This window comes from Dromaius novaehollandiae, chromosome 6 (assembly GCF_036370855.1).
Source record: "Dromaius novaehollandiae isolate bDroNov1 chromosome 6, bDroNov1.hap1, whole genome shotgun sequence".
Classification (NCBI taxonomy): Eukaryota; Metazoa; Chordata; class Aves; order Casuariiformes; family Dromaiidae; genus Dromaius; species Dromaius novaehollandiae.
The window spans coordinates 40,633,866-40,659,141 of record NC_088103.1 but is presented as its reverse complement, the minus strand read 5'-3'; the positions used below and the strand labels follow the sequence as shown (position 1 = coordinate 40,659,141).

General features: G+C 38.8%; 1 protein-coding gene across 1 annotated transcript; it reads right to left on the bottom strand.

Annotated features, from left to right (window-relative positions):
* Positions 1–6,645: 6,645 nt before the first annotated feature.
* Positions 6,646–22,124, bottom strand: LOC112980945 (inactive pancreatic lipase-related protein 1-like). Its single transcript, XM_026096179.2, has 13 exons — positions 22,057–22,124; positions 21,592–21,640; positions 20,653–20,807; positions 19,957–20,082; positions 17,620–17,754; positions 16,382–16,490; positions 13,583–13,702; positions 13,230–13,349; positions 11,712–11,830; positions 10,424–10,553; positions 9,053–9,164; positions 8,018–8,185; positions 6,646–6,765 (listed from the first exon to the last, which is right to left on the bottom strand). The coding sequence occupies exons 1-13, from the start codon at positions 22,075–22,077 to the stop codon at positions 6,702–6,704; spliced, it is 1,428 nt and encodes a 475-aa protein (XP_025951964.2). The 5' UTR covers positions 22,078–22,124; the 3' UTR covers positions 6,646–6,701.
* Between the last annotated feature and the right edge of the window lie 3,152 nt (positions 22,125–25,276).

The following is a 25,276-nucleotide window of genomic DNA, read 5'->3' as shown; positions in this document are numbered from 1 at the left end:
GTTCCCCCACAAAGGTGAAATAAAATGTTTCCCTCATTGTTCCTGTACCCCAAATCCTTCACATGAACAAAGTAGATTATGGGATTGGTATGAGAATCTTAATGTGCACAGAAACCCCCAAAAGAGCTACTGTTTAGAAATGCATGGTCTGCAAATATCCTTTGACACAGGCCTGGTCGGGAGTGACAGAGCAGCTGGATGTGTTTTGGATACCAAAGCAAAGCAAAAACAACTGGTGAAATTCCCTAGATTTACTGAACTCTTCAGGGGGTTTTTGTTGTGTTAGATTATATTAATCTTCCTAGAGTATTATTAGCATATTCGCCTGCATTTAAATAATTAATTTTTTCATTATATGCCATCTTAATTTTTTGTTCTTTCAAAATTATTGAAATCTATGACAAGAGGTAATGATATGAGGGAAGGTTTGATTTCTGGTTTGTTAATCAATTCCATAATATCTCATTCTTCACAATTGCTTTATTTAATAGCACCAATTTCTGCTTTCAGGTCTTGACTTCCCTGTTAAGCATTTAAGTTTCAGATTTTTTTTTAATCTTTTAACCTTTATCCCTTTGAATTTTTTTTTCCTCAGCCTATAATTTATTATACAGTCTCCTGTCAGAGGAGGAGGTAGACTAGGTGATTTTTACTGTATTGCAAATTATAATTATTATCGTTATTTGCATTAGTAATGGATTCATTCTTATCACTGAAAACAATTCCATTATCTGATCAGACAGTTATCTTCACACTGTCCGTGATCATATATTTTCACTAGGCACCTCTTTCTCTGTGGGTCAAAAGGAGAATTATTCTTTAGTGCAGTCACTTTTCTCTTTACTCTTAACATTTTCCCTGGTTAAAAAGAAGGAGAGGAAGTTGTTAATCCCCCATGAATGTCCTTTGTAACAAAAATATGCCCTTTGCTGCTACTGTGTTATTGTCCCTTCAGACATGGCAAGGAATGGCATGTCTGTGCTATAAACTGCCCTTCAGTGAGCTTTCTGTCACAGACACTGGGAGAAGGTTTGTGATTCAGGTTCAGTGGGAAGGACTGGGAGGCTGATTGTCATGACCCAGAGAAGACATTTTGACTCCTCTTTGAATTAAACTAAAGGTGTAGGGGTTTGTAATCTCCTTTTAATGAGATGGAGAAACCTCCTTTCCTAAATCCTACTCGCCTGAATCCTGTGGAAGAGGCAGTTTTTTGGAGTGTAGCTAGTGCAGAGTGAGGTTGCAGAGGGAGCAAACACCTCTCAATCTTTGATTCTCCATTAAATTTACTGTGCTTCCACAGGGGTATAAAATGGTCACATGGCCACACTGTCCACACTGCAAGCAAAGGGGAGCTGGGTACAGTTTGGAGAGACAGCTAAGAGCCATGAGGTGAGGCCGCAGAGCCTCCCTAAGGACTGAGTCAGCCTAGTCAGAGCTGGTGGTGACAGAAAACCCCTGTCAGGCTGCCTCCCGTCCAACTGATCTTTATCCTTTCATTAAATAAGAGGAGGTCAGTGTATGATTAAGGAATTAGAGACATCAGGGAAAAGACTGTAAGTCTAAAATGAGAGTTAGAGGTGCGTTCTTACGCAGCTGTTCTGGAGCTTTCCATAGCCTGATGCAGACTGCATTCAGTAAACACTGCGCGCAGCATTCAGTGAATGGTGGAATGGCTTCTGCTTTTCCATCATCCCAGGCAAAATACGTATGTGCTCACTGTGTGTTTCATTTACTGCGTAGTTCAGGTGATGACCGTAGTACTTACATTCCTCTTTCCTAAGAAAACCTCTGAAAACTGTGAATGAGGAAAGTTATGTAAACACCAGACATTATAAGCACCCAAGCCTGGGCCATTTTTCTGAAATGATAACTGATTTTGTGTGCTGCCTTTTCTGAGTAAGCAACAGTAGAGCTCTCACAAGAGAACTTAACTTCCCAGAGATGATAATCAGCACTTCCATGTAAATCAGAACTCCCTTAGCGCTTTAGGATTTTACACTCCAAACTGAGGTGCCTGAGGCACTAATATTGTTCATTGTTGTTGTGTTTAATGAGATCATGTGAGACTATGTTTATCTAAAACTACCCTGTAAAACAGTGCATTGCTGTGCAGGTTAGATCTTGGGTTTTTTTTTTCCTTCAGCTCCCTAATTGGTTTGATGTGAAGCAATTATCCACTTAATGCAAATAAAGGTAAGATTTTTCAAACCATATGTACCACAACAATAATTACATGGGCCATAGCACAAAAAGGGACTTGAATATAACATTTGTCTTTGGGCCACACATAATATATGTCTTCAGTATGCTAGCAAGTGTAGTAGTCACTCAATTGTTACTGTATAATTGAACACAATATTTAGACTAATTTAAGGAGTACTTTACTTCTTGTTTCTGTTTGTGTACGGGCATAATTTAGAAGCAAGTGGCCTTTACACCACTAATAGTATTTTTCATTTAGAGCTGTGGGAGCATCACATCAGCCTTCTCCCTTCCTCTGCCCCCCACTGATACCTTCTGTTTGGGCCAACTAAAGTGCCAATACATTTTTTTGCTTTCATTCTGCTTGGAAGCATTTTCAAAGGAAAAAAATGGAAATCTGAACTTATTGCATTTGTTTTGGTAGAAGCAAACATTTTCTTCAACTAAATATTTTTTCGTCAGAGAATCTGATTGCAATTTCAAAAAATAGCAAAATTTTAACAAGTTTTAATTAATAGCTTGTTTTATCACAATTAAACATGACCATACAGAATAAATATTTCTGAAGTAGGAAGGTGTGGCTAAATGGCATTTGATTTTCACTCAGATTAAGAACAAAATAGCCCTGAAGCGTAATATAATAAAATTCCTATTTTTTACTCTGAAGAGACACTTCAGGAGAATATGGAAATAAATACACATACATAAACGTCGTCAGTTGGGGCTAAGTAAAAAGGCTCCAAAACAAAAAAACCTCAAGAGGTTCAGGAAGAAGAATTAATTCATCAATGCCAAATTAAGATACATGCAAATATCTCTCAAAAGGTAGAACATCATTGTCCTACTGATTTATGGAGCAAATAATGATATAGACAGAACTGTATAAAGACAACAATGAGCACTGCTATAGCTCAGTAATAATTAGAGTCACATGAAATCTTGAATTTTTTTTTGATTATCCTCAGCTGATTTGTAATATATGAGAGAAATACATTACACTTGGCAATCTAAAATGTAATGAAAATATGTAGGCCAAGTTTGCTGCTGTATTTAAAATTCTGATTGCAATGCTGCCCACCAACAAAATAATAGTAATTTCTGGCAGGAATTATAAAACCTAAACTACAGCACAAAGCATTTTTCACGAAATTACTCATTCCATAACCACAATTATAGCCCACTTGTTTTCTAATACAGATAACAAAAGATACCTTTTAAGATCTGCGCTGTCCTACTCTTCTTTTAATAAATAAAGTGAGCTTTTCAAAAGCTACAAAATGATTCAGATAAAAATCAAAACATTTCTACATTTAAAAATTCGATCAAAGACTTGCGAGGAATGGTGTGATATTAAAGTTTAAAAAAATAATCAATTTAGCGTGTATTTTTGAACATGATTTGTCACAAATAGCGTTCCCAACAGATAAGAATGATTATATGGTAAAGAGCGTAATTTATATATCTCAAACGCTATGCTTTTGTCACTGACATCGTTAAGGAATTTGACACGTTTGCAGGAGAACAATATATGTCAACTGAAATATATACCAATTAGCTATAAATGGGACACTGAAATGAATGATGCATGTGCATGCTATACTTACAAGTAATAACATGTGGTTTAAAGTCGCTTGCGTTTTCAAACAAGAATTCTTTTCATGTTGTCATTTAAAAAATCTAATATTTCAAAAGGTCAGGAATAAATGGCTCCATTAGCATTAAAAGCTAGCTAAAGGGAAAGTAATTTGTTGTTCATTTAACATTGCATTTTATGTAATAGCTTTGTAAAGTGTTCGGGGGGGGGGGGTGCAAGAGATTTTACTCTGCTAAAACAAGATGACGGCAGCTCCAGTTCATTATTAAAAGGAGATTTTTTATTATACCATTGTCAACTTTAATGTCTTGATTCTGTTAGGTGTTTGTTAAAATTACACGGGCTGCTGAAATGGCTATGGCGAAAGATAATGCTGAGAATATCATGACTGTCAAAACAATTGTGTAGGCAAGAATCTGCTTATACTAAGGTAAAGGAACAAAAGACAAAGGAGAAACTCTCTTGCAGTGTTAGGAAGTTAATAGTCCTCCTGAAGTTACCTCAGCAGGAGATATTGAGATCAGGAAGCCAAATCCTAGAAGAGACAAACAGTCGAAGCGAAAAGGAGCATGCAGGACAGCATCAAAGGGATGCAGGATACATGAACATCTGACATCAGATGCAGGCTCTGGTGTCTAAGACTACGTGTGCTCTGGTTAAACCCAGAAACTGTTTTTCTCCCTGGGAGGGAATGTGCTTTCCTTCTTCGAATGGAGCACATGATTGAAGTGTGAAAGAATGCAGGGTGTTGGATATTCTGCCTCCTGCAAAGCTATAGCCACACAGCTGCAGAGACTCAAGAAAGATTCTGCAGGAGTGACCTAAAACAGGACTTAATGCACCTGACTTGAGACAAACAAATCACTTCATTGAACTTTCTAGGCCAAATACTGAATTTATTTACCCTCTTAGTCCAGCGACATGAGGATGGGAAAAACCGGAGCCAAAATAAGCAGTAGTCTATAGCCCTCATGGAAAGCACAGGCTAGGAAGAAAAAGTACAAGCCAAACTTCTTGGCTGTGCACTCGCTGCTGCCATGAGAAGCAGCACAAGGAGGGAAGCACTTTAATGAGAGGAAGACACCAGTATAATGAGGGTGAAAAACATCTGCTGTTCCCTCTTGAAAGAACTTCTCAAAAAAAATTGGCTTACCATTTCTAGTGCACCAGACTTCTAAGCCAGCATAGCAAGGGGTGTCCTTTTTACTTGCTCGTGTTTCTTCCCTATTATCTTCCCTTGAGCAAGGTTTCAGGGAGTCAGGAATCAGTGATTCTCCAGGTCACGCTTTGGTTCATGGCGTGCTCCTGGGAGCCTTTTAATCTGGGCTTGTAGTACAAGTGTAATTTAGAATCTGTTTTTAAACATAAAAACAATCCTGCACATCTCTTTGAGTGAAAATTAAATTGCTGGTGGATATCTGCTCAGCTGAGTAAAACCAAGGAACAGTTTGTTTTTGACATGAGGAATTTATGGCAGCTCTGAGTATGCAAATAAGTTGCTACTCTTCAGTGCTGACTGTTCTTTTTCTATCCTTTACAGTTCCCTCCCTCTCCCCTTTCCCTGCAAGAGCAGCTTAATGACCTGAATTAAGTAAAGCAGAAAAACTGCTTTTTCTTCTATGTTAAGGGTAGTGCTCTAACACAGAATGAATTGGTTTCAACCTCCACCACCACAAGAGGAATCCAAAGGTTTGCAAGGGAGTTGATATTCCCTCATGAGAAGACATACTGTGGGAGGAAAGGTCACATAGAAAAGCAGAAAGAGCAGAGTGCCCCAGTCTGAGTCAAGAGAAACTGCTTAAGAGAGAAGGTCCCAGAGAGTGGTAGGTCTCCAGATGCCAGCAGCTCTGTGATTTGTTTTCCAGTGAGGACAAGGTTCCTCTGAGAGCTCAGGAGAAGCAGCCTGCTTCACCAGCAGCAGGCTGAGGGAGCTTAGACAGGATTATTTAGGGACAGGACTGAGTTTGTGAGCTATCAGCTGAATGTGGTTGTCAAAAGCAGAGAGAGTAAAAGTTCCTCCCTTGTTCCACTACTCATTTTATGACTTGACTATTTAAACATCTGGCAGTTTTGCTCAGGGGGCAGTCTGGGAGAGGTGCTACATAAATGTTCACAGAAAAATCTACAAGCAGGCTGAGGGCCAATATGGAGTTTCAGAATAGTCTGGTGATCTGATTATAAGCACTTTAGTGGAACTTCACTAACATTTAAAATTTAATATGCAGATTTCTCAAATTAATTTTGTGCAGATCAGCTGGTTGAAGCTTAGTCCAGCATTAAAACACCAAAACGTGTTACCAGTTAGCTATCATATTCACTCTTCCATATCTTGTGTAATTAAAAACTTCTGTCCTTATTTTCTAAACTGCTCATCCCCCTGCTTCTGCTTGCATCCTTACTTCACACTAATTTGGAGCTTAGACTTCAGTTTGATCAAGAACATCAGTCTCCTTAATCTCTTTCTACTAACAAGCATCTGTACTTCCTCTTTGGTACTGTCCAGTGTGTCTGAAGCCACTTAAAAGATTCTGTCAGTTGCCCCCTTTCTTCCCCTTGTTAAAGTTACCTTGAAGCAGGCTGAAATCAAGAGGAATTTTTCAGTGGGCTTTGGATCAGTCACTCCTAAAGCCACTCTAAAAAAAATCTGTATTTTGCAGGCTGTCCATAGAGATACATGTCTGCAGACTTCAAGACCATTGTGTATTAAAATTCCCTGGATATTTTTATTGTTAGCATGCCTGAGCAGGGAAGGTTTCTCCTTGCATGCATGGTTGCATCTAAAGGTGCATTTCATTACTTGGGATGTAAAACTATGAATATTATAACTGTAGTGATTGCAGACTCCAGTGTTTTATGCATGACTAGCTTTTATTAATAGCAAGATTTGGGGTATTTGTATACGTTGTTAGCAAGCAGTAAGAGTTTGCAGAACATCTTCTCTCACAGTTTCCGAACCACAGAAATGGAATCTGAAGAAAACAAGAATATATGAATGCCTTGAGTTGCCTAGATTTGTTCACATTGTACAAGTGGATTTGTTTTAGTACAAGCCAATGTGATTTGTGATTTGATACAGCTCTGCTACCCGAAAAGAACACAAAATACTTTGAGCTCCTAAGTTTGAAATGTTACTGCTGGTAAAAGTATTGAGGGACTGTATTTATTCTGGTTGACTGGCTTCCTTCCTTTATCTTTACAATTTTATTTTTCTCCAATTTGCATGCTACCAGCACTAGATAGATGCTAGATGCTAGATGCTAGTGCTAGGGGCATGAGCCAATAGAAGAGTGAGTGCATATTTACTGGAACACTCTTCGTCAGCAAGATGTTTTGACAGATTAAAAACTACAAGACAACTCAGGAACTCTGCTCAGTGGTAGTGCTGCTGGGCTGTAATTATTTTCCTTTGCTTGAAGCTGTCCCCTCTGTTCTCTTTCATGTGATCACATTTTAACTATGAAATTTTATATGGGCCTAAAACATTTCCTTTACCTTCTCCTCTAAATCTCTAATAATGGGGTGGATAAAATGGCATAGCTGCTCATTTCTGGTCAAGCAAATGGAAGGCTTTGTTTTAAAAAGTCCAACTGAATGAGCAAAATTGGATCAGTAAGTTACACTTCTATAATCTGAGTGTCCGAGCCACTATCCACTGAAGTCTCCAGAAATTCATTTTAGCCAGTTTCAGTAGACTTTAGATTTAGTCTTTCAAGCACAGTTTCCAAGTACTAGCCTTGTTCACTGGAATGGTAGGCCTATTATTATCATTCACTCTTGTCAAATACGATCTTAAGGACCGTCAATATTAGTGGAAAACTTCCACTGATTTCAAGTGGCAGTGAGTCAGACATGCTAATGCAAGCACAGATACAGATAAGCATTTCTTGTAGACAGGGAGTAGGAACTTGGCAAGAACAATGCTGATAATCCAAGTCAGTATTAATTTTTCTTACCAAAGGGCTATACAGGAAATTTGTTCTTCTAAAGCCTAGATGTATTTTAAATTTTTCTTTGAAGTTATTTAAGAAAAAGGGCTTAAGTGCTTGTAAATGGAATTATGGATTAACAGTATCTTGAAAGGAAGGAAATTAAAGGTTTTCTTCAGAGTCTTTTTCTTTTAATGCTTTAAACAGCTTTTCTTGTGCAAATGCTTTTACCCCACATATAATTTTGTATCTTCTCCCAAGTAACTTTCAAGATTGTCATAATGGATGTACTTACTCTTCTCCATTTTCTCCAGATTGCACAGTGACTTTTGCAGCTCCTAGTTTAGGCAAAGTTGGATTTATCCAGTTGTTGTTCCAAAGAAATTTCACCTTCGTAACTGTTCCAACATTAATTTCTACATCAATTAATTTTGTATGAGTATTGTCTGGTTTGAGGTATCCCCTTTGAAAAAGAAAAGTTCATAGACATGAGGCATGCTGGCATCAATATTAGTTACCAGTCCAGTCAACTGCTTGGCTGTGGTAGGATGCTAATAGTGTGTTGGTAATAAGATGGAGTTTAGCTTATAGTATGGTAACAGTGTTATTGCCCAGTGTTTGTTGAAAGACGCAAAGGCAGGTAGGCCTGTTGCACTGCAATCTTACCTCACAATGAGGACCCAGTTAAAGGAAAATCCCTGTGGAGAAATATAGCTTGCTCCCTGTGCATTATGGGGGCTGGGTTTACACCAAGTTTTGCACATAGATGTAATCTAATTTAGTGTTAATTGATTTATGTGATACAGATGTTGGATTTGTTTGAGATGGCCAAAAGGATTATCCACCAGCTGTGGCTGTCTACCAGTTATTCCTACACTTGCAGCAGTGTGGCTGAGTTTATCTGCTCTTGGGTCACCATAGCAGGCAAAGTCAGGAACAACAAAAAGCAGATTTTTATGAAGTAAAACACAAGGTAACTTTAGCTGTAAGCAACATTTTACAAGAATAGCAAAGACAAAGAGATCAGAGTTCTGCTAGCATGAATTCAGTAACACCTATGTCAGACATCAAACAAGCTATACCAAAATTATGTGGTGTAGCCAAGATCACGATTATTTTTTCAGTTAGGAAAGATGAGGGGCTGCATTCTAACTTTCGCCCTTCAAATGTAAATCCAGAGTGACTGAATTGTTTCTGCATTTATATCAGAGAGCTGTACCTGAGGGCAAAATTTGGTCTGTAAAATAGGACCAATTTAAACAAAAGTATTAAAAATAAAAATTAAGCATTCTATAGGAGAAGTTTCTTTTCTATTAAACTTTGAACTTACTCGAAAATCTGATACTGTCTTGTGTTCCCATTACTTCCATACAAGGCAATATTTACATATCCTGTTACTTTGCTGTTTCCAGAGAGTGTCACAGATACCTTGTACCTCCAACCTATATAGAAGAAATACAGTAAGCCAGATTGTACCCACAGAAAATAGTCTCCAAAACATAAACTCTTGGGTTTTTTGGTCAATATCCTACACTGGAGTTGAAAGCAAAAGAAAATTATCGCTGTCTTTGACTTCCAGCTCAAGGCCACAACCCAGGCTGTCTGGACTGAATGGAGCTACCACAATGTTCTCGCACATGAATCTTTGTGCTCCCTATTTTTCATTGGGTTATAACCATGCAGAGCAAATATAAAACACTAGCAAATCAGATCTGTCATTGTGTCCCAATGTCTATGTAACAACATAAGAATTGGGTAAAGTTTTTTGTTATTTTCTGGAAAGAGAAAGCTAGTCCGTAATGTGTTAGAGACAATACAGGCCTCAGCATTTTGACCATGAAAGTTTTTACATACAGTGTGACATTGCAAAGAAGGAGGCATTTAAAGGTTAGAAGTGAACACTGATACTGACTAGTATGTAAGCAGTGTAAAGGAGTGTAAAAACAAATAAACACTGAAGCCAAGGAAGATCCTTTCTGTAAATGGGAACTTACCTTTAGTGTGTAATTAGCAAAAGCATCTTTTGTCCCTCCCATTCTTGTTTACAAAGGAGAAGGAGGAGCTGTCTTGTGAGAGACAAGTATAGGATAACTTGGGTTGTAGAGGACCTCTGGGGGTCATCTGGTCCATCCCCTTCTCAGAGCAGGGCCAACTTCAATTGGGTTGCTCAGGACCCTCGCTGAGTGTTTGAATATCTCTGAGGATGGAGTTTCCACAGCTTCCCTGGGCCCCTGTTCCTGCGTTTAACCGCTTTCATTGTGATTGTTTTCTCTTACTTTCCAATAAGAATTTCTCCTGCTGCAACTTCTCTGCATCCTCTCTCCATGCACCTCTTAGTGCAGTCTGGCTCCCTCTTTTCTATAATTCCATTTTAGGAAGTTAAAAAGAGAAATTGGATCTCCCACTGCCAGCCTTCTCCTGTTAGGACTAAACAAACCCAGCTCTCTGGCATCTCTTTCCATGTAATGTGTCCCAGCCTCTTAACCATCTTGGTGGCCTCCACTTGACTCTCTTCAGTTTGTCAACACTGTTTTTGTACTGGAGGGCCTAAAACTCGTATTGGGGCAGAGGAGGAAAAGACATGAGGACCAGCCATTGCACTGCTGTAAGGTCTGTTCATCTGTTAAAATTAATTGTAAAATGGGGGGCAGGGGGAAGTGTTTACAAGGACCAGGTAGCAATGGAAACATTCAAGACTCACAAGAAAAATTTTTGGCCTCTGCAGTATTCAGGTAAAGTTTCACAAGCTCAGTTTCACTTTTCTTTTTGAATTTATCTGCAAAGTGACCCATATTTGGGCATCCCTCTTCTGGGCATGGGAAACAACTTTCCTAGTGAAAACAAATAGATCCATTAATAAAGTTTACCAACACAGCTAAGAAAAAAAAAATCAGTCATAGAACTTATTTTAACATACCTACCTAATTGATTCCGAATTACTGCAACAACAAATTTCAAATAATCCTTTCTGTAACTAGGAAGAGCTCATATAAGCTATCCAACTTCCTCAAAGGCTCTGATTTTTCAGGGATCCTTGTTTTTTCACATGCCATTTAGCTCACTCCACCCACACCAGTGACATTCTTGAGTAAGCATGAACTAGAATATGGAAGATGAGGTGTCCTTCCCAGCAACTCTCTGATGAGATAGAATGATGTCCCCTCCTATTATCAGGCTGGGTCAACAGGGGCTCTTCATTCTTCTGAGTTTTGTCTTAAAAATGCAGCTTTCCACCATGGTGACAGAAGTGGGTAGTCAGCTCTTCCCAAATTGATCTGAGAAGACTCCATCAGGTGCTCAGAAGCTATAAAGTTCATTCTAAGCACTACACATTTTTATACTTATTCTTTCCCCTGTTCTCATCTGTCTGTGCTGCCTGCCTGCAGGATATAATGAGCCTGTTACCTCCCTGCTAACATTAGGTGGCAGTTTAGTACCTCCAAGTCTGGGACAGGGAAGAGTTCCCTGACCTTAGTCCATAAGCCAACGTGTTTTGCTCTTGAGGCCATCTTAAGTCACCACAGTACTTTGACCATGGACTGACCCTGAGAGGCCATTACATATTATTTTACTTCCTACTGTTTTGAAAAAAGGATACTTAAACTATATTTGTAAGCTCGCCTGCTGCAGTATGGGATTCTGTTTATAGCTGTTTGATAAATACAGTCAGTGATTACTGGGGGAGGCCCTCTTTACCTGTTCCCTGGTTTGACGCAGCAGACTAGGCCTGGGGAAACCACACCAGCTCTGGTTAAATACCTTATGGCTTTACATCAGCACAGAACCAGGAATACCTCTGTTGTGCTGATACCTTTTCTTGCTTTGGTGCATGCCAGCTGCATGAGCTACCATACTTGAAGATGCCCCTCCCTTCTCTCACAAATACACTTATTAAGTGCAAGCTAGCATAAACAGGTTGAACTTCAGATGCATAGTTAAGAGCCACTGCTTTTAAAATGGTCCATCCTGAAGGTCTGAAAAATACTTACTGTTTCAAAAACATCATATGAATCACAAGCATAGCCTAGAAATCCATCAGGAAAGATAATACTGTCAGAGTAATACTTGTAACTCCGCAGGTGATTGCAAGCCACAAAGTCCCGAGTTCCTGTGAAAAGATGCTCCCAGGTTAGTTCTTCATTTCTGTCAATATATGAGAAAGGACAGTGACATAGCACTTGCCATGCCGTTTGAATTCATCATCCTCAAGAGCCTTGTCACAATTCTTGGAGTGTCAAACTTGAGATTTGAACCTTGTTTTTGTGATGAATCGGTGCTCCAAGGAATGCCATGGACTCAACAGGCATAAAATGCAAACGTGAAATGCATTCAATTACTGTGCAGCTCAGCTCATCCCCCTTCTAACTCCTCACAAACACTTACTCAAGTAATCTGACTGAGTTTTACAATAGAAATGAGGACTGCATGAAACAGGTCTTTTGTAGGCAACAGTTTGCATTACCATAACAAAAAGAAACCAAATGAAAGGTATTTAACAACTTCCTAGGGCAATGCTGATTTATTCCAGCTGAGGACTTCAAAATAAAATTATTATTATTATTTGGAGGATGTTTAAGGAAGGGAGAATCTCAAAATTTAAATAATGAATAGGTTATTTCTATTGAGTTCCTTAATTTTGCTGACTTTAGAGTAAAAAGAAGATGATATACATGTGATATACAACACAACTATTTCTTTGTGCTTTAGTTTCCCATTATTGATAACCAGTTTACTTTGGCCAAGAAAAAAAAAAAAAAGGTAATGCTGCGCTGAATAAAACCTGCGAAAGGAGACCAGGTCTCACAAGTAGGTTCTTGGTTTTCCAGAGCTTATATACATATATTGAAAGTTTCTAGAGCAGAAAACATGTTTTTATGTTTTGTGAAGTACAATTTAACTTTATGATGCTATACAGAAATTTTCTAGTAAGAAGAGCTTTTACTAGAACTGTGCAAAACAAAAATAAACAAAAATGTATCAGAGTAGCCAATCTTTTTTTAGCTGGCTGAAAATAGACACAATGACACTGTTCCTATGCAACATAGATTTGTAACATGTAATTTCAAAAGAGAAACTAATATAAATTTATTGCTTTATTTCAGAAAAATTGCAGCTGAAGAATAGCGTAATAGAAGTAGACATGAGTATCATTGTCCTACTCCACCTAGTATTGCTGCTAGGTAACTAAATAATAGAAACAAACTTAAACATGTTGTTACAGACCATTCCAACTTTTTGCACAGTTTAAGTAGTGTTTGTTTCTACTATTAGATACTTCAGAGCAGACATATTTTTCTAGAGGCAAACCCCTTGTATTATTCACTTTTTGATCCCTGTATGGGAGTAGGTTCTGGAATGTGGTATGTCTGAACGTATTAAGAGTTTCACTGCACTCTGTGGCTGTCATTGTTGACAGACACACCAACGGCTAATACAAAACACTTGAAATAATAGAAGTTAAGTCATTACATTTTGAGGGTGACCCTCCTTTGCATTAACATATTTACCTTGCCAGATGCCATCAAGATCTACAATCTGTGAAAGAGCATTCTTGTCACATCCTGGCATTTGCTCTCCTCCATTTGGATAAAAATCAAGATGTCCTATAGCTGTACTCATTCCAAAACCTAAAGTAATTAAAGCAGGGATAAGCACATTTTAAATGAATGTTGTCTCATATACACAGCCCCTGGCATGAAGTTTGTCTGTAGTACTTCAGAACATGATCTCTTGGTGACCAGAATGGTATTTTTGTTATTTCTGCACAGCACCTAGCACAACTGAGCCACGATGAATGATTAGGAGACTCAAGTGCCACAGAGCATAAATAAATAAGTAATAATGCAAGGTGAACACTCACCCAAGTAGGGGATTGTGGGAGCTGAATCTGTGTGAATAACATCCACAAATTCTGCGTCAGACTTATCCAGTCTAACTTCAATTGGAGTGTCTTGAAAATAAGGTTGAGCGGGGTCCAGTCCTGAAAGAAAGATATTTGTGTTACATATAGATAAAGAGATACAGATGTGTCATTCTATATAAAAGTAAGATTGTACATAATTAATGTCACATTTATAGCTCTCTATGGCTCCTTATATCTAAACAGTATGGCATTAAAAAAGGGATGGCATACTTTCACTTAGGGTGGAACCCCAGGCAGGAGAAATGCTTATGCATACGAAACCTATTGAATTTTACTGATTTACATCAATATTGAATTCCAGCACTTGAATATCAGTTATTATTTTGAGGTAAGTTTAACTAGAAAGAAAATGTTGCCCAAATTAAGGTTACCGCGTCTGCATTCCACATAGCTCATCTGTGTGGTTTGTAGAGTACCTTGTTTGATTAGTTCAGGAGTTGATACCGGCAGTACTGCCAAGTTCTTGAACTATTGAAAACCAGTATGCCTACTTGTGGCCCCCAATCCAGATTTTGGAACTTAGTTCTCAAGTGTCTAGTTTTGAAATCATGATCTTTGCTTCTGATCCTAGCATGAAATGGTATTCATTTGCTCCCCAAATTGCTGCAGCAATTTCAGGAGCTTGTGAAGTCTTGCAAATTACAAAACATATATTATCTTGTACTTGCATCTCTTATTGTCCTTGGGGAGCAGATTTGGTTTTGCTTTTAGATTGAATTTGGTAGACTATTAGTCTAAAAAACTGTTAGTCCAAGACTCAGCAAACCCAAAATCTCTGAGGAAATGTAGTAATTGGAAAGGGATGTGTTGATAACTTCTGAAGTTGTCTTTTGTGTATGAATAGTCACTCTGTTTAATGCACACTACCCTGGCACTGCCTGTATGACGAATAAGGAGATCAAACAAATAGCTTTAAATTTTGTAAGTAAGTGCTGCACCTCTTCTCAGTTTTGTTTTCTGGGAGAGTACTGAATGTGTTTTAAAATAGTCAAAATGTAGTCTGTGCTTTGTGAGGTGTCTGGAATACCTCTTTCAGGAATGAATACGTATTGTCATAAATGTGCATATTTGATTGCCATTTGCTTTTTTTAAGAGTCACTTAAAAAATTTAAGAAAGACAAGGGCTATTCCTAGAAGAAAGATGTAGGGAAATGGTGAATGGTTATTCAGAGGCTGTGTTGATCTGGTGCTACTGCTCCAGTTGGAAATTGCCTGTCACTGTGTGCTGAGAAAGCCTGCACTTCTAAGGAACTTCTTCTTGCCTCTCTGGAGAAACATTTTCATCATTTAAGTCTTGTGTGTAATAGAGTTGCAAAATGGTGAGGTTCCTTCAAGAGTTAATGGCTCTCAACTCGTTTGGATAGAGTGCAGGTGACAAGCTTAAGAATGCTGAAAAATGAAAACTTGCTTTTGGATCTCCTGACATACCACAAGGGAAGATCAAAACACTGCTGGTCAATAGTCACAGAGGCTTGATCAATTATGTCTTATAAGACAGAGAGACTATTTTTTAGCCTAGTGGAGAATGTCCATAGTCTTCATATTCAGGGTGACATTTGGGCAGCTCTAAAGCAAACTAGATCCAAAAATATCTGCTTTGAAAGAACTAAAAAGGAAAACCTAGGTCAGCAGTAAAGAGAAAAAAAGCCTCTGCTTTCTTACTTTCTCAGAGCTCAGTGTGTGTAACTCACAACAAGGGAAAGACAGTAGAGCAATTCAGTGCTAGCAAGATGAAAATTGAATGGGTACAGCTTACTAAAAAGGAAGAGAACAAGTCCATATTCATTTAAAGTGTCTCAACTCCGAACCGTTAGCAAAACTGATAGCAAAACAATGGTATAAAATAACTGCTCACTGTTGTGCTGCTTCTAGCATGCTTTGGAGGGGCCTGCAAGCAGTGGGTGATGTGCACCAGATGTGCTGCTATATAACACGCCAGAATAATGAAAGATTAGGATGGCAGGAGAGAAGCTGCCAGGATGAGGAAGATAGACACTTTCTTCGTCTGTTGCATTATAGTAGCGTTGGACAAATGGTTTAGAAAAACAATCATAGCTGCTGAAGTTGGTTCAGATTGTATGTTAATTATCGTGAGTTCATTTTTAGCAGTCTCAGTGGAATGTCAGTATGTTATCGCATCAGTTTTGTGCTATTCCAGACTAGAGTTAGTCTGGAACTAGCTGTGGACACATTATAGGCCCACATCTGAAATTCAGGTGACAGTAGAGGAATCCTGCCACATGGAGAAGAAAGCAACAGCTTCCCCTGCAGTGGGGACAGGGTTCAGGTGCAGATAATCACTTTCTGCCCATTCACAGGGACAAAATCAGACCTCAGGTAATGTAGTTTCAGAGAATTTCTTCAAGAAGCACAAACTGCTCCTTCCAGTGATGTTGCTGGGTTGGAGCACTGGAGAGTTTTATAATAATTGTTGCAACTGTAAAGGTGCATGACCAGGTCAGCTGTTGTTATTGCAAAGGGGCATTTTGGCGCTTTTAGGGATATGGAGCCTTTGCATTGCTGTGTAAACATATGCACACAGAATAACCATCGAACTGGGCTGTTTTCCCACACTTACCTCGGTACTGCTCCAGGCTGCACTGTGAGAAGAGGGTAAATTCTGTACTGCTCAGATAACCTTTGACTGAACTACAGCCCACAGTCAGATACAATTGTAGGAGAAAATGGGAGGCAACATTTTGCTAAGGAGTGGTGTCTTTCTTAATTCTGACTTACCAGTTATTCTTCCAATCCCTGGCCTCCTTTTCCCAGCCTCACCTGCCGCATGTGCTCCAAGGCTGTGACCAATTATGTGGACATTATCTGGAGAGTATCCATATTTTTCCTGAGGAAAATAGTAATGTAAAAAAAAATAAGATTTACATTTTCTTCAACAATAGGGAGGAGTAAAGAAGGGCTGAAAAGCTACTCTTAGTTTTACTACAGACTCAGGGCCCAGTCTACAAGGGAATCCTACAGAATTTCAAGATCTATTTGCTGGTTTAGGTACTTATGGCCAAAACTTAGTTTTTCAGAACCCTTTATGCAGCTATTGCTCTCATTTGGAGGTTTGTGTCTATAATAGAGTCCTGAGGGGCTCTGTATCTTTTTACGATTCTAGACTCATTGAGATTCACACAATGCTTATCTGAGTTGCAAGATTCAAGCTGGCAGGGATTCTTAGCTACATCTAGCGGGTCAGATATCACAAAAGCTAGAGGTGGAGATGAAAGAAGAGATGCCTTCAGCCTTTTTGGATTATAATTCAGTGGCTGGAATGCAGATGTAGAGTGTGTGACATGGGTTACAGCACTCCTAACTCCAGCATGCTATATATTTGAGTAACATAGAGGTCTCCTTGAGAAACGTGTTCAGAGCACTCACTTAGACTAAAGCAAAGCTTTGAATCAAGCCTTGCTTTCCAAGTGAAGTGTCTTCACTTTGCGCAAATGGCTAAGAAAGGGGGCATATAGCAGCTCCTGTAGATTTAGGCACTGTGCACAATGGCTTTCCTCTGCAGCAGCTAGGAAGCTCCTATTTGTTCCCAAACATTTTTGCTCACCTGAGAGGCAACAATTGTTCTCCAGTTGCTGCTAACTGCCTGCTGGTTTATTGTCATTCTTAAGAGCTGTTCTGCAGACTTTGTTGCCATGAGAAGGCAGTTTACTATGTTGATTATTTCTGCATATTTCAAACTCTTTATATCTGTTAACATATCTAGAGTAACTATTCAGCTGTACTATGGGGATATCTGGTAGAAATTCATATCTCTAAGTTACCTAATCCTGCTATTGTATTTCTGTAACTTGAAAAAAACAAGTCTATTGTTTTCAGCAGAACTTCTAAAATAATCACTGAATAGGAAAAAATGTTTTTCGATGGTTACATGCACATTGCATACTTAAAAGTTCCTGAGTCATATATTTTTTAAAATCAACATTATGACTATAGCTTTACAACCAGAAGATTCTTACCATAAGAACATTTACAAAATAAGCTATTTCAGCGCCTACAACACGGATGTTGTTTGATGCCTGGGTATACTGACATCTCGAGCCTTTTTTCCAGTCTATGCAGATACAGTTCACATCTTCCACTGTAAACATCCTCTGGTTTGTAAAACAAAAGTAAAAACCAAAAAGTTCGACATCAAATACAATCTGAAATTGATTTACGTTGCGTATTACAGCCAAACTCATAAATGCTGTAGCAATTCCTATGAAAACATTTTAAGAAACTAACTCTTAGCGTGTCTGTGGTCTGCTTGCACACAGGCACATATGTGCTCACACAATATCGAAATAGGCTGGTATACTGCAGTGCTGGCCACAGCATCATTTCAAATGCCTGAAGCAGTAATTTCTGCAGAGGGGAAAACAGGATGAATACTGTTAAGTTTCAACTTCAATCAAGCTATGTATGTAACATTAAAGAAGAACTCATGTACTGATTCACTTAAGTGATTTAAAAGTACATGTTTAATTATAAATTCAATTAGAACTTGCATTTTTCATCATTAAAATCAAGAGTGTTTTCATGTTATGGATTCTTAGAAAAGAGAGTTCATGTGTTTTGTTAAGAGGGTGCATAAATTGCTGCTGTCAGTGAATATTCATTTCAGATTCATGGCTTTATTTTGGCATATGTATATACAGGCAGATATTTCATTGTCTGCCACAGAATCTGAAGCCTTGTTTTTCTCCTCTGAGCTGGATTGTTTTGTTAAGTATATTCTGCTTTAGCAGCTTTGATATATTTATTCTACTTTCCTTTATGTTGAAAATAGAAAAGCATGCAAAGCAAGTTACAACTGGCCAAGGACAGAAAAGGTGATAGAAGTGTCTGTGAATATGTTAGAAATGGTAAAAATAAAGGTGCACATAGGACTATTACTTAATAAAAAGGAGATCAAGAACAGATACACATAGGAAGGCTGAAGTACTCACAACCTTTTTTGCTCCATTCTTTATTTAAAAAGATTCATTGAAACTGAATGTTTTTTGCAATAAATTGGAATATTGTGCTAAAATTCCAGGCCAGAATAGGAAAAGAAATTGAAGATTTACTTCAAGTCTGTAGGGCCTAATGAAAATCAACCAAAAGGATTTAAGGATTTAAGGACTAGCTGAAGCAAAATGTGAGCTATTTGTAACCATCTTTTTGACTGTGAGGTTCTAGAGAAACAGAAGAGGGCAAAACAAAACTCTATTTTGATAGATTGGAAAATGAGAGACTGAAAATTATATAACATCAATCTGCTTATGATACTTCAAACAAATTATTAAGTAATAAATCCAACAAACATTCCTAGATGTATATAAGTGATAATCAACAGAGATTTTTCAAAGAGAAACTCTCAAACAAATCTAGTTTCTTTTCTTTTGGCTAGGTAACAAAGAGAATCGGGTAGTGGGGATGCAATAAGTATAAAACCTGGATTTATGTGGATTGTTCTTTATAGCATTCTGATAAGTAAAATAGGAATATATATTTTAAACAACATTGTAGTTGTATGGATAGTTAATTGAAAAACCCTACCCAGAAAGTATCATAAGCGATCAACTTGCATTTTGTTCTATGCTCCATAAAATTCCTTGCTTTCATTAACAACTGGAATAGAAAGCATATTTACAGGATTTGAGAAGACACCAAGTCAGTAGGAATTGCAACTGTGTATGGGGACAGGATTAAGAAATTACTTGACAAATTGGAGAATTGGTGCAAAATCAGTAAGAGTGCTTTATACTTCATCCACTATTCATAGCAACTTCTAGGTTGAGTGGTATTGTTAGAAATGATCCTCTGAGGTCCCTTCTGCCTATGAATTTTGACAACTTTGTTGCTTTGGTTAATGGTCAGTCCATGTGCTCAGCCTACAATACCCAACTGGCAGTCCATGCGTTCGTGATGAGCTTCCCATGCCTAGAAACCTGTCTCTTGTCTGGAGAAGTATGAGGCAATGGGTATGAATCTGCAGTTATTTTTGTAATCACCCTCATTCCTAAGCAACATCTTGCCTCAGGGTTTATGTTGTTTTTACCACAAGAAAGGACAGTAATTGAGCAAATCCTTTTCACTCACTTCACTTATGAATGTGGTGCATTTTTCCTGAAGTTTTTCCTCAAGGTGCAGAGCTACATATTTGAGTTGCTGACATTTTGAAAATAAGTAGCCATTTTCACAATTTCTTGTCAGTACAAGTAGCATGAGAGAAATTGATTAGAAATAGAGAAAATAGACAATTTATAGGAATGTATTATAAATCCATACTAAGGAAATTCACACAGATAGGACTTCCATATGGTACATACCTTGCACATGTCTGACAGCCAGCTTTCTTCTCCTTCGTCTATAAATCCATGTACAATAAATCTGGTTATCTTGTTTGCATTAAAATTTGAGTAATCGATTGTTGAGTCATCAATTGCAGAGATCTCCTATTGCGGATATTGAATTATTAAACATTTAAATCAGTTATCTGTAAAGAGCTTATTAAGATTGTAACAGAATTAGATAACACTTGCTGTTATTGAAGACCAGAACTGTGTTCATTTGTATAGGCATTTAAATATTATGTAACACTAAGCTCATCTGCAAGTATTCACATGACTTAAGGTTTGCATCTCCATTCAAACCAAGGCAAGATTTGTCACATATCTTAGGGCAGCCAAGACTTTACTTTTAATATGTTTATCTCATAAGTGGAAACAGTTACTCAACAACTTTATAGATGCACAGTTTCCTAGTACTTCTCAGTGGTCTTACAGAAAAGTGGGTGTGTGCTGCTTCGTGAGGGCTGATGGAGAGTATCTTTGCTGTAGCAAAAGAACTGTCAGTGAGAATTCTGCCCCACAGACTTTTCCAAGGAGCTGGAAAAGGTTCTCTCTTGAATAAACTGGAGAGATGGCCATTTCTAATATTTTCCAGGAACACTATTAGCTTGAGTCTGTGTTTATGTGTTCTTTTTGCATGTGATCTGAGAAGGTTTAAACCACAACAGTTCTTACTTGAAAGTTATTAGGATTTTGTCTTGTGTATAGGAGGAAGCGGGTGTCTATCTCTTCTGGAGCCCAGGGTAACTTTTGGATGGGTCTTTGCAAAGTCCCAGACCATGGTTTATCATCTGAGAAACATCCAAGCCGTTCATAGCAAACTTCTTCACCTGTAGCACACAGATCAGATCATCAACATGTGAATGAGCAAAGAAGTGGAGCAGTGTAGTCATAACACATAGCTTCTTCCTTCTAGCAGTCTCTTGGTCTATTGAAACTCCTACAGTTAAAATAAAGCAAAGACCAACAGTTGCTCTCTCAGCTCTGTGAAGGCTGCCGTGTACCCCAAGGAAAGTAGCCACTCTATTGCCTGTAAATAGAGAAGGTATTCAATGGAGTTCCTGTACCCTACCTTGGGTATCTTTCCTCAGCTGTCTTTTGCCTAACACAAAGACAGCTGATCAATTTCTCCTAAAACCGAGCCAAGATATTGCAAATAATCAGCAGTAACCTGAGACTCTGCTGAGCAGCTGACTACAATGTACATGAGAAATTTTATACAAGCCAATGCCTTCTGCTGAGTATGAAGCTATATCCCCATTGGGCTGTCCCCTCCTTGCTTTTTCTGCATTTCCAGCACTAAAGAAGAGTACGAAGAATTGTTTCCTTACACCTTGGTCTGATAGAGAAAACAAGTGCAATAGGTTTGCTTTGAGATAGAAAAAACTCATATTTCTAACTGCAGGGCCCTAGGGTGCGATTTCCAGAGTGGAGAAGAGAGGGGACAACCCCCCCCCCCCCCACACACACACACACTCATCTCATTGTTCTTGTGCGTGAATGAGTACTATGTAACCTCAGTCAGTTAATGTAGAGACACCATAAAGTAGAATAATATCTCACGAAATATAGCAATGTAGAAAGTCTATATTAAAACTAATTCCACATTCTTACCTCTGGCTGTGCTGGGCAGAAACAGTGCAAGTATCCAAATTCCAAGCATCTACAACAGTGAAAAAAGAAACATCTAGGACTTGCTAACCTGCCTGATTAGCAAGACAGCTTTGGCATGCTGAATTTTTCTCATGGTGAAAAGGCCCCTTTGTCTTCTCTGCAACCTGTATCTGTGACTGTTTCATGTGTGAGACATATGTGAGTCAGTGTCACATTAGCTAGCTGCAGTAGTGATTGTGAGGCTGCAAAATCTGCTAAAGACTCATAGCCTAAGTCCCGAGTGACTTCTCTCCAGTCAGGGCTACACTGCTCTTGGGATGCATTCAAACTGTTTTAAAACTAGCACAAAGATGTCAGCATGAGGGGCAACCCCCCCCCCCCCCCCCCCCCCCCCGCCCCGAACTGCTGTGTCTTAGGAAGTGATCTACCCGACAAGGTAATAAGAAAATGAACGCAACTACTTACAGTGCAGCCTTGAAGCTCCATGCACTAACTAACTAACTTTGCATGCATTTTTATAATATGCTTTATCCTTGGAAACATTCCCAGAAAGATAGGAAAATGTGTTTATTTCAGATTAAAGTTTATAGTTAATTTGGAGAACCTCTTTGATTGGTGATTGCTATAACAACTCCAAAGTCCATGGACATAGATTTCTTGAACTGGTGTGCTGGAGTCCAGAATAGGATCGGAGATCTAAAAGTAGGGTAAGTTGAGCTGGTGGGTTCTCAAGAAGCAACACATCACTGATGGGACATTAGAAAGAATTATGTGGGTCTGGATGGCAGGACTTTTAGGGGATTGTTATAGCTGGGATGCCTTTTTCTTTTGAGATTGTTGTGTGGTTGGGATATAGGGGTCGACTAGGGATTTAGTGAGGGACGACATAGGCTTTAAATTCCCTTCCCTGCCCTCTGTCAAGTGAAATTGCATGTGAAATGCAATGCTATTGCATTTCCTATGCTTCTGGGTCCTTGGTGGCCATTTCCTGTTATCAGCTCCGTTCAGTTCAGAGAAGCCTTATCCCTCTAGGGAAGCTTCTTTGTGGGACTGATATGTCTTTTCATAGTGAAAGAGGCTGATCTCCTGGTGTCCCTTTCATTTGCTCTTTGAAATACTGGGATATAGAAGGACAGTTGTCTGTCCCTTTGAACTCTTTCTATACTCCCCATGTAACACAAGTTTTGAGAAGATCCTTGTCTTGAGAAAATCCTGAGTGATGAACTGAGAGCAAACATGCTGGGAATACACAGCGAGAAAATACGAAATTCCCCCAGGCATTGCAAAATGGCTGCTTTGCATCAAGAAGTTTTGTAACAGGACTGCAGAACTCAGTAGGCCATTCTATAAAAGACATCAGCTAAAAGATGAAACAGTCCTGTGCAAATGGACTAGGTCTAGGAACCCCTTGGTCTTATTCATTCCTAGGAGAAGAGCATAAGTGTACTCTAGAAGAAAAGTGATCTCAGTTAACTCTGCATCTGAAAAGCTTTGTCAACCTAGCTATGCATTTTGGCTATGGCCACATACCTTTACAGAGCTAATATTTCTTAATCTCCACCTGTGTGAAAGACCAAACGAATATCAGCTGTGTACATATGTATCTCACTGCTATCATGCATACTATTTTTTAAACAGTAGTAAAGATCTTTAACTTTTTTAAAACATTGCTTTTGAGCTGAGTTGTCCCATCCTTAACTGAAGTAATGTTATAGTTTGAAAACAAGTCCATACCAATGGTACAGGAGAATCTACAGATGTTCTAGCACAATGATGAGTTTTATTAAATATTTGTTCAAACTGAAGATGGAACAGCCTTTCCCGTGTATTTTATGACCTGGTGAAAAATATTTGAGTTAGCTTTTATTATAATTAGCCTTAAAGGAGCTGTAGAAAAAAGACCTGAAATAGACATACGAAAGCAATGGATTTTACATGCTACAGGAAGGCCGTAACTCTCTTCTGGAACATGGCGTGATGCTTCCTGGCATTGTTAGCACTTCCTTTACCACCTGAAAAATCTCCAAGTGACTTGCAGTACTCATGATTGCAGATCTTTCTTGGCTGAACTCCAGACTGGTGTTTAATTACATTTTTAATTTTGTACAGTCTTGGTTTATAGTAAACTTGGTACAGTTTACTATAGAGTATACAAGAATACTATACTGGCTGTTGTTCTTTCTGTTAATCATTTTATTCAAATATTTATACTCATTAGAAATATATTTTTAATACTGTATTTCTGTTGATATCTATTGGAAGTTAATTAATATACCCAAACGTTTGTTCATTATTTCTCAGACATAGGGATGTGGGAAAAAGTAAAAGATGATTAACTCATTTTCTGTTTTCTTCCTGCTCATTAACTTAGAGTCTGTTATTTTTACTTGAAAGAATATCCAATGCCTCAGCCTCTCAGAGCTTCAAGTGACTCACATATGTCATGCTTCGCAAAGAAGTAGTGTTCATTTCAATGTGAAATAGTCAATCTCAGTATTCGTAAAGCCTGGAGTTATTCAAAGTCTTTTTAGAAAACCGCTTTAAACACACTTCTTAGGACTGGGTACTTTTCTGGAGGAAATGGTTTAGTCAAACCATTAGTTACTGTGCTGGATATAGAAATATCTGGATGAAATTGCGTATTCTCTCTCTCTCTCTCTCTCTCTCTCTCCATATATATATCTATATTTTATATATATACATATATTATAGAATGGTTGAGGTTGGAAGGGACCTATGGAGATCATCTAGGCTGATCTCCCTGCTCAAGCAGGGTCACCTAGACCAGGTTGTCCAGGACTGCATCCTGACAATTTTTGAATATCTCCAAGGATGGAGGCTCCACAGCCTCTCTGGGCAACCTGTTCCGCTGGTCAGTCAACCCTCACAGTAAAAGTTTTTTCTCATATTCAGATGGAACTTCCTGTGTTTCAGTTTGTGCCCATTGCCTCTCTCCCTGTTACTGGGCACCACCAAAAACAGTTTGGTTCTGTCTTCTTTACACCCTCGTTTCAGATATTTATACACATTGATAAGATTCCCCCCCTCAGTCTTCTCTTCTCCAGGCTGAACATGCCCAGCTCTCTCAGCCTTTCCTCATATGAGAGGTGCTCCAGTCCCTTAATCATCTTAGTGACCCTCTGCTGGACTCACTCCAGTAGCTCCACGTCTCTCTTTTATTGGGAAGCCTAGCTCTGGACACAGTACTCCAGATGTGGCCTCACTAGTGCTGAGGAAAGGGGAAGGATCACCTCCCTCGACCTGCTGACAATGGTCTTCCTAGTGCAGCCTAGGGTACCATTTGCCTTCTTTGCAACACGGGCACATTGCTGGCTCATGGTCAAGTTGGTGTCCACCAGAATCCCCAGGTCCTTCTCTGCAAAGCTGCTCTTCAGCAGATTGCTCCCCTGAATGTACTGGTGCATGGGGTTATTCCTCCCTAGGTGCAGGACCCTGCACTTGCCTTTATTGAACTTCGTGAGATTCCTCTGTCCATCTCTCCAGCCTATTGAGGTCCCTCTGAATGGCAGCACAATCATCTTGTGTATCAGCCATCCTCCCAGTTCTGTACCATCAGCAAATTTGCTGAGGATATGCTCTGCCCCATCATCCAGGTCATTCGTGAGTAAGTTGAACAGTACTGGACCCAGTATTGACCCTTAGGGTACACCGCTACTTATCAGCC